Below are 10,503 nucleotides of genomic sequence, written 5' to 3'. Positions count from 1 at the left end.
CCTGAGAAACGTGAATGGCGATACAACCACACCATCGAATAACACGATGGATTAGGGTAACATGATCTTCTCGGACAAGGGAATCCATATTGTCAACACGTGAACTCCTGCATTGCACTGCCACCTTGTTCAATGCTTCAATTACTCTCTCGTAATCCTAGCTTCTAGGAAGAACCTCCAATACCATGGTCTTATGCCTCCCTTTGCTTCCTTTGTGAGATTTGGAAGCCTTTGTTTCATAAGGACCAGCAAGTGAAGTCCCCGCAGGAGTGTCGGATACAGAGGAGGGGGCATTCCATGGCGGAGATGGGGAAGCACCTTTGGTCAAAGGCATGGAAGGCTAGTCGTCCATTGAAGAAAAGCCAAAACCTTGGGGATCCATGTGAGTTACAAAAAGAGGGGTTGAAGAATGAAGCGTCGATTGGAAAGTAAGTGAAACAAGAAAAGCATAGAAATAGAAAAACAAAGGAATTTGAGTTATATAGGAGGCCACAACCTGATATATATAGGCGGGAGGATCCTCCTCTTGTAACCGCAAAAATCCGGAAAGGTTGCCTATCATAAATAGTCATCATTGACTAGGAACTATAATAGGTGAGAAGACCAATGGAAAATTGTCACTTCCCAACCTCGGGAGGTGAGACTGGTACACGACGCCTAAATGCTCGTGCAAACCAGCGTCTATTCTTAGACCTTTCAACCTGAAATCTGTGCTAACACGGCCTCCGAGTATAATACCATGATCTTAAAAAAAATGCTCACAACCGATTACAGAAGAAACATTTAGCATTTTATATATATACACGATTGTTGAAAATAGAGCCATAACAAACCATTACATACACACCATAAACTAGTCTGCAAGCTTCTACGAGTGCCATATTACATAACTTGGTTGGGACAGGACCCCACTGTACTCAACATTACTGAAACATATAATTCAGTACTTATTAACTTCTATACAGCTACTCCAGAGAAGTGGAGTGCGACAACCAGCATCTGAAACGTGCACCCTACTAGGGAGGGATGTCACCAGGTCTAATTGTACCTATGGCCATGAACACAGTGCCTGGAAGAAAGGGGCACTCAGTATGAAAGATGTACTTAATATTTAAGGCGGATAATGTAGGTAAACCAAAGATATAACATAAGAGAAATGAATACACAGTTTCAACCTGAACACTGAAGACAAGCCACCAGGGTCGTACACTGCGGTAACCATGAATCATAAGTGCATACAAGTTTTGTAAAAGTCAAGCCATGCATTAAATATAATACAGTAATGTTCTACCGCTCTTAGGGCATATCATCTCATATCATGTTCGGCCACTCTTTTGGGAATATCATATCATATTGTACCCAGCCTCAGAGGGGACTCAGTAAAGTCTCGTGCCTTTATTACATCATACCCGGCCTCAGGAGGCCTCGGCCATACCTGGTCTGAAGAGTCTCGGCGTAACTGGACTCAAGAGGACTCGGTCATACCCGACCTCATGAGATCTTGGTTGTACCCGGTCTCAACAGAATTCGGATGTCCCATGTCATTTCTTCTACATTATTGTTCCTCCAGATTACTTTAACTGAAGTTGCCTCTTTGGTTCGCAACTCTCGAACTCGACGATCTAGGATAGCATCTGGAATTTCTTCATAAGCTAGTGACGAGCGCAAGCACAACACGTAATTCATGCCCTCTAATAGTATAATTTAATTATCGTCTCCACGAGGATTGAAAGTTATAGTTTAACACTATTCAAGATGATTAACACTTTGATTGAAATAATTAAGAACTAAATTTAACTATTAAAATTAAAGCGATTAAGAACTGATCATAGAGAAATAGAGAGTAAAGCAATGGGTTATTATTAAGACGAAGAATAAGGGTTTTGACGTGATAGGTGCATGAATGCTATCCTGAATTTGACATTATTATATTTCACTCTTAAGGTGTCATCGATTCTCATGAATTCAATAGGTGATTAGCTTATACTTTCGATTTGGATTTCTCTCTCAATTAAATCTAAATCTTTCAAATAAACTAATGTGAAGTGCGGTGAAACTTACAAGAACCTATTGGTAGAAATGATCTAAGAGAAACTTCTCGCGAACATTTCTCAATCTTAATTTAAATGGTAACTCAAAAAGCTCTCTCGATTACTTCAAAGAATCACCAAAATAAACTAAGGCATACACTGTAATAATATTCAATAAGATGTTCCTCTTTCAATTAAACACTATAAAGAATAAAATCACAACTAATATTAAAGCTCCTCCAATAAATTCAAACAATTAAACAGTAGTCAAATCTATAAACAACAACTAAGTCACCAAATCATGTCAAACCCTAAAGTAAACTACTCCATAGATATGGAGAAAGTCATCACAAATAGAGTTAAAGAATAAGAAAATATTAATCCAACGTTACAATCCAAACTCGCGTATTAAATTGGTAGATGGAAAATGAAATCTTGTGTCTTGAAGCATCCAATGCTCTCCACAAGCTCCCAAGGTCCAAAGTCCTCTCAAAATCATATTTTGGTGTATTTATACCATGTAAATGCGGGTCCGGATGGAGCCACCCTTTCCAAGCCGAAGTGAGAAAATTCTCTGACAAAATTGCACATGTGCAGCGCGGCTCGCGGCGCCCCATGCACTGCACTAGTAGAGATTTGCAGAGAGCAGGTTTTCCCCACTCTGCAGGAATTTCACACTAGCACCTTGCGCCCTGTGACGGGGTAGTGTATTTTTTCCAGAGTAATTTTTTTTTCTCAAATTTTAACCTCCAAACTGGTCCTCGAGCCCCGAACACGATCTCGACTTAATTCTTTGGGCTTCTACTCAGACTTTAAAGCTCCAATTCATCCATTTTAGCTCTAAACTTGCTTCTCAACTCGAAATCACATCCTACACAATATAACACACATAATAAGCACAAAGTACTAATAATTAGGCTCAAATGCAATCAAAGTGTAGTAATTAGAGTGCAAAATAGAGATAAAAATGTGAGTTCCTAACCTATCATCAATACCTTACACTTAAACCATTGCTTGTCCCCAAGCAATCAAACTACACTTCAAATAGAGACGATCTTTTTTCAAACAACTCTCCTAATTCATCCTGCCAAGTATAATTAAAGCAGGCTAAGCACCATACCGTAACATTCTAGCCTCAAGACTTAACTAACAAGCACCACATATTTTTCAAAAACCTACTCACTTAATCTAACACAAAGTCTAAAGACTTACCTTTCCTTCACAAGTCATGTGCCCTCACACAAATAATAGAGAGTAGTTCCACACACCATAGAATTCAAGAACAAATGGGAACTCAAGATAGAAAAAATTTACTCATTCTCAGATATAAGATTCATATGCCACAGAAGATGTACCATAGACTTGCCCGAAGTATAATACTATACTAATTGAGATCATTCAATTAAGGATGTTATTTCGCTTCGCAAACACACGGGGCAAGTTCTAGACATCAAATGCAATGACAAAATATCAACAACAACCTCACTCACACATTGGGGCACATAACTCACTCAGGACCGGATCTATCCCGACTCTCTAGTCAAAGCAGTTAAGCAGAGTCAAAATCAAATAATTTAAGGCACTTATAGATGAGTCAAGAACTGAGCCTAAACCTCACAACTACAACACTCACCGCTGCCAAGGCACAACAAAGTCAAGAACAATTATCTCTAATTAACATCATAGCACAATACTCCTCTATTCCTAACCAAAAAAATTAACTACACCCGGTTCAAGCAAAACCCTTGGAAAAGAAACGCGACACCAAAAAAAAATCAAGGGGAAATTGTTACACTACCGAAGAAACTAAAACAAAAAATAAAAGACATATTTTTTTATTTTATTTTTTTTTGTGTTTATGTTTCGACCTTAATCCCTCACGAACACAGTCGAGAAGATTCATCGTCGGAAAAAATCAAATAATAATGAGAAAAACACACACAAAGAATATATATATATATATATATATATATATATATATATATATATATATATATATATATACACACACAAATTTACATCCCTCACCCCACACTTTAAATTGTGGCATGTCCCCATGACACACATAGAAAAAATAAGAGGTAAAGGAAACTCCCGTGAATTTTTTTCTTTTTCGAGAATTTATGAACTCCACCCTTAATTCTGAATTCATTCCTCATTTCTGCTCCTTGTAATTCTTTATAGAGCTCATTAGGCTAAATACATTTGAAGATATCTGTAACACCCGCTCTTTTCTTTCTTTCTTGGCGTCATCTTGAGTGGTGAATTTCTCCTTCAGGATGATCCTCAACTTGTTCCTGCATTCTTTTACAGGATCACTCCATGCATATTCCTATAAATCTCTAAAAATAAAATTCACATGATAAAGGTTAAAATAAAAAAACAGAGAAGAAAGATCATGTGAATATTCCTATGGTATGTCCAAGATCATTTCGTTCCTATTCTCTTCTACTAAAGGTTGTAAATGTGAAAAGGTGGATGGAGGTTTGAACTCGTCTTCCATTGCTTCACACTCAACCAAAACCTTATTTTCAATCATCTTAGTTGAATCAGAGTCCTCTTGCGAAGTGGAAAGCTCTCTTTGTAGATGCTCATCATCTTGGGTAGGCTCATTCTCACAGGGTATCTCCTCCATATATTCACCATCACAATTAAATGAGCTTTTTGAAAGTATACATACTATTTAACTCACTTGATTTGTTAGGTTCTTAATGGCTTCATCAGTTTGTATAAGTCCTTCTTGATTTTGTATAAATCTTTTTTCAACATTATTCATGAACTTATACATAAGCACTTCTAAACTACCATTCTCCTTTTGAGGTGGTTGTCTCACTTCGCTTTCATTACAGTCATGATAAGGGTATTTATCCCAACCAGAGTTAAAATTATGCCTAGATGAAATCTCATACCTGTACGGACTAGAAACAGAGTGAGACTTTTCAAAAGATAAACCATAGGAGGAATACTTACCTGCTTGACAGTCAACCCATATATGATTTCCACTATATTTAAAACAAATTGCAGACTTGTGATAGTGTTCAGTTGTTAACTCTGTAACTATTTTCTTAGGCTGGTTGTGCTCCATCTTCACATCATATAGAGTTCAATATCAAGAATATTTTCTTCAAGTTTTCTTCCTAGCACTTGTCAGGTACTACAAAAAAATCTTTAAGATAAGTTAACTAAAAAAATAAAATAAAAAGGAAACAAAAAAAATAATTCCCGAATTAGCACTAAAAATTATTTTGAACACTATTGATTGCCAATCCCCGGCAACGTCACCAAAATTTGACGAGCGCAAAACACAATATGAAATTGATGCTCGCTAGCCAAAGATAGTATAGTTTAATTCTCGTCTCCACAGGGATTGAATTTAAATAATGTTCAAGTAAAATCTGGTTTAACGCTATTCAGGATGATTAATACTTTGATTGGAATAATTATGAACAAAAATTAACTATTAAAATTAAAGCAATTAAGAATTGATCACAGAAAGCTAGAGAGTAAAGCAATGGATTATTATCAAGACGAAGAATAAGGGTTTTGACATGATAGGTGTAAGAATGCTATCTCGAATTTGACACTGTTATATTTCACTCTTAAGGTTCTATCAATTCTTATGAATTCAATATGTGATTAGCTTATACTTCCGATTCAGATTCCTCTCTCGATTAAATCTAAATATTTCAAATAAACTAATGTGTAGTGCCATGAAACTTGCAAGAATCTATTGGAAGGAATGATCTAAAAGAAACTTATCGGGAATAATTCTCAATCTTAAATTAAACGGAAACTCAAAAAGCTCTTTCGATTACTTCAAAGAATCACCAAAATATCTAAGGCATACACTGTAATAATATTCAATAAGATGTTCCTCTTTCGATTAAACACTATAAACAATAAAATCACAACTAATATTAAAGCTCCTCCAATAAATTCAAGCAATTAAACAGTAGTCAAATCTATAAACAACAACTAAGTCACCGAATCATGTCAAACCCTAAAGTAAACTACTCCGGATATGGAGAAAGTCATCACAAATAGAGTTAAAGAATAAGAAAATATTAATCCAACGTTACAATCCTAACTCGCGTATTGAATTGGTAGAAGGAAGATGAAATCTTGTGTCTTGAAGCCTCCAATGTTCTCCACAAGCTCCCAAGGTCAAAAGTTCTCTCAAAATCGTATTTTTGGTATATTAATACCATGTAGAAGTGAGTCCGGATGGAGATACCCTTTCCAAACCAAAGTGGGAAACTACTCTGACAAAATGGCACATGCGTGTCGTGCCTCGCGGCACCCCATACGTCGTGCTAGTAGAGATTTTTAGAGAACAGGTTTTTCCCACCCTGCAAGAATTTTACACTAGCACTTTGCACCCTACGACGCAGTAGTGTATTTTTTCCAGAGTAATTCTTTTTTCTCAAATTTTAACCTCCAGACTGGTCCTCGAGCCTCGAACACGATCTCAACTTAAGTCTTTGGGCTTCTACTCAGGCTTCAAAGCTCCAATTCATCCAGTTTAGCTCTAAACTTGCTTCTCAACTCGAAATCACATCTTACACAATATAACACACGTAATAAGAATAAAGTACTAATAATTAGGCTCAAATACAATCAAAGTGTAGTAATTAGCATGCAAAATATAGCTTAAAATGTGAGTTTCTAGCCTACCATTAGCTAGGTCCTCTATAACTTGGACAACTTCAATAGGGGTAATACGAGATGGATCACCCAAGCACTTATGAAGCATGGACATATGAAATACCAGATGCACTGCTCTCAATTCCATGGGAAACTCAAGCTTACAAGCCATTTGGCCGATTCTCTGAATAATCCGATATGGTCCAACATACCGGGGGCTATGTTTGCCTTTCTTTCCAAATCTCATCACTCCTTTCATTGGCGACACCTTCAAGAACACACAGTCTCCCATAGAAAACTCTAAATCTCGACGTTGGTTATCCAAGTAGGATTTCCATCTGCTTTGAGCGGTCAATAATCGATTCTGAATCATTTTCACCTTCTCTACAGCTTGTTGCACCAAATCAGGACCTAACAATTTGGTTTCATCAATCTCAAACCAATCGATAGGAGATTTGCACTTTCATCCGTATAGAGCATCATATGGTGCCATCCGAATGCTAGCATGGTAATTGTTGTTGTATGCAAACTCGATGAGAGGTAGATGATATTCCCAACTTTCTTTGAAGTCTAAAACGCGGGCTCGTAAAATTTCCTCGAGCGTCCAAATAGTGCGCTCGGCCTGGCTGTTTGTCTGCAGAAAAAAAGTTGTGCTAAGATTGATCTGCGTAGCCAAACCTTTTTGGAATGATCTTGAGAATTGAGATGTAAATTGGGCACCTCTGTCCGATATAATATAAATCATACCTCCATGAAGTCAAACTATTTCCTTAATATATATCTTAGCATAATCTTCAGCTGAAAAAGTGGCCGTGACAGGCAGGAAATGAGTTGATTTGGTGAGTCTATCCACAATAACCCACATGGAATCGAATTTCCTGCGAGACCCTGGTAATCCGATAACAAAATCCATGTGGAATATCTCCCATTTCTAGGTCGGGTTTTCCATATTCTGAAGCAATATCCTGGTTTTTTGTGTTCAAACTTAACTTGTTGGCAGTTTCTTAACTTGTTGGTAGTTTGGACACTGAGCGACGTATTCGGCGATGTTCCTCTTCATGTCATTCCAAGTTAGCTGTCTAAGGTCATGATACATTTTGGTTGACCCCAGGTGAATAGAGTACCGAGATTGGTGAACCTCCGCCATGATCTATCCTCGGAGTCACCCGACATCGGGCACACACAACTGGCCCTTATATTTAAGAACTTCATCCTCGGTTAACTCAAATAATTGCTTCTTATGAAAGGGAATACTTTCTCTCATTTTCACAAAGACTGGATCATTGAATTGTCATGTCTTTACTTTGTCCGCTAACGAAGATTTGGCGGTAAACTTAACTATGGCTCCTCCGTTGCCGGTATCGAGCAGTTGTACCCTTAAATTGGCCAACCGATGCAGATCCTTAGTTAATTCTAGCTTATTTATCTCGACATGCCTCAGACTACCCATGGATTTTCGGCTTAATGTATCAGCCACAATGTTTGCTTTACTAGGGTGGTATAGAATATCAACATCATAGTTCTTTAACAATTCAAGCCACCTTCGTTGTCTTAGATTCAATGTTTTTTGCCTGAATATGTATTGCAAACTCTTATAATTTTTAAATATGTCCACATGAACTCCATATTGATATATCGCCATATTTTAAAAACAAATATAACAGTGGCCAACTCAAGGTCATGAGCTGGGTAATTCTGGTCATGTTTCCATGGTTGTCTTGAGGCATAGGCAACACTCTACCATGTTGCATCAAAACACTACCCAACCCCACTCTAGAAGCATCACAATATATAACATAACCTTCTAACCCTTCGGGAAGAGTTAAAAAGGTGTTGAGGTTAGTCTGTTCTTTAACTCTTGGAAACTCCTTCACAAGTATTGTTCCACTATAATTTAGCCGCCTGATGCGTCAACTTTGTTAATGGAGAGGCAATAGAAGAGAAAGTTTCTACAATCCTTCGATAGTAACCAACTAAACCCAAGAAACTATGCACCTCCGTAGGAGTTGTGGGCCTTGGCCAATTCTTAACTGCTTCGATCTTTTTGATTATCAACCTTAATGCCCTTATCTCATACTATAAGCCCAAGAAAAGCTACTGAGTTCAAGCAGAACTCGCATTTGGAAAATTTAGCGTACAACTTAAGATGCCGCAGCGTGTGTAACACCACCCACAAATGCTTTGCGTGCTCAATTTCGGATCGAGAATACACCAAAATATCATCTATAAATACAATCACAAAGATATTCAAGAATGGATTGAACACCCGATTCATCAGATCCATAAAGCCTGTTGGTGCATTGGTTAGGCCAAAGGACATAACGAGAAACTCGTAATGGCCATATCGGGTTTGAAAGGTTGTCTTTGGAACATCTTCTTCCTTGACTCTTAATTGATGATACCCAGATCTGAGATCGATCTTCAAAAAATACCTAGCACCTTGAAATTGGTAAAACAGGTCAGCAATTCTTGTAAGCGGATACTTGTTCTTAATGGTTACCTTATTCAGCTCTCGGTAATAAATGCACATCCTTAATGAACCGTCTTTCTTTCGAACAAATAACACTGGGGCATCCCACGGGGAAATACTGAGTCAGATGAAACCCTTGTCTAGAAGATCCTTCAATTGGGCTTTCAAATCCTTCAGTTCAACAGGGACCATCATGTACCGAGGAATAGATATCGGTTGCGTATCGGTAAGCACGTTGATAGTAAACTCGATCTCCCTCTCGGTAGGGATACTCAGGAGCTCATTGGGAAATTCATTAATAACCGGAACTGACTTAAGGGTTGTAGGCCTTGTCTCCATATCCTGCACATGTACTAAATGATAGATACACCATTTCAAGATTATTTTTCGAGCCTTAAGGTAAGAAATAAACTTTTCCTTAGGTGTTGCAACATCACCCTTCCATTCAATGACGGGCTCTCTTGGAAAATTAAAGGGAACAACTTTCGTCCAACAATCCATATTAGCATAACAAGAATCCAGCCAATCCATTCCCATAATGACATCAAATTCCACCATCTCTAATTCATTAAATCATCTAAGGTGTGACAATCATAAATCATCACATCGCACCCTCGATATATCCGTTTAACTATCACAGACTCATTTATGGGCGTAGACACTTCAAATGGCTAATGTAATAACTCAGGCTCCTTACCACATTTACCGGCAACAAATGGAGTAACGTACGACAAAGTAGAACCTGGATCTAATAGGGAATACACATGAAAGGAGAATACGGATAGTATACCTGTAACCACATCTGGTGATGACTCTAGGTCTTGTCGACTTGACAATGCAAAAATGTGATTTTGTTGTCCACCTGAGCCAGATGCTCCACCTCTGCCTCTACATCTTCCAACTGATATTTGTGGGCCCTGCCCATAAGGGCATACTGATGAAGAAGAAGTCTCTACAGATCCTGTTGGCCACGTCATACTGCTCACATCTCTCACTGGGCAAAAACACATAATGTGACGGGGTTACCCACACGAATAACATAAGTCCAAACCTTGAGGACATTGCCCAAAATAGGTCCTACCACATCGGCCACAATACGGTACCGGGGGTCTCATCTTACTAGATTCTCCATTATAATGTGAGCCCTTCCCTCAGGAATTCTAGCCTTGACCGGATTAAACAATCCGATCACGACGTTGGCCCTGGAACTGTGATGGTGCACTAGTCACCGGATAAGATGGATATCAAGGAAACGAAGTTCTAAACCCACCTCGAAAATCTCCTATATCACCTATGGATCAGGTTCTCTTATGTTGGCTCCGATCATGCACTCGAGCGGCTCATTTTTGCCTCATACGA

At 38.3% G+C, this 10,503-nt stretch overlaps 1 protein-coding gene across 1 annotated transcript; it reads right to left on the bottom strand.

Moving 5' to 3' along the window:
• Nucleotides 1-9,267: 9,267 nt before the first annotated feature.
• On the bottom strand, nucleotides 9,268-10,121 carry LOC138903163 (uncharacterized). Its single transcript, XM_070191086.1, has 3 exons — nucleotides 9,935-10,121; nucleotides 9,842-9,892; nucleotides 9,268-9,704 (listed from the first exon to the last, which is right to left on the bottom strand). The coding sequence occupies exons 1-3, from the start codon at nucleotides 10,119-10,121 to the stop codon at nucleotides 9,268-9,270; spliced, it is 675 nt and encodes a 224-aa protein (XP_070047187.1).
• Nucleotides 10,122-10,503: the final 382 nt, after the last annotated feature.

The sequence above is a fragment of the Nicotiana tomentosiformis genome, chromosome 12 (assembly GCF_000390325.3).
Source record: "Nicotiana tomentosiformis chromosome 12, ASM39032v3, whole genome shotgun sequence".
In the NCBI taxonomy this organism is placed as follows: Eukaryota; Viridiplantae; Streptophyta; class Magnoliopsida; order Solanales; family Solanaceae; genus Nicotiana; species Nicotiana tomentosiformis.
This window is presented reverse-complemented; position numbering and strand designations above follow the sequence as displayed.

Excerpts from the sequence above, each read along its gene's own strand:
- LOC138903163 (XM_070191086.1), bottom strand. The coding sequence starts at position 10,121 with ATGACGTGGCCAACAGGATCTGTAGAGACTTCTTCTTCATCAGTATGC. Across the intron at positions 9,893-9,934 it reads ATCACCAGATGTGGTTACAG|ATCCAGGTTCTACTTTGTCG; the intron begins GTATACTATCCG and ends ATTCCCTATTAG. Across the intron at positions 9,705-9,841 it reads ATTTGTTGCCGGTAAATGTG|AGATGGTGGAATTTGATGTC; the intron begins GTAAGGAGCCTG and ends TTAATGAATTAG.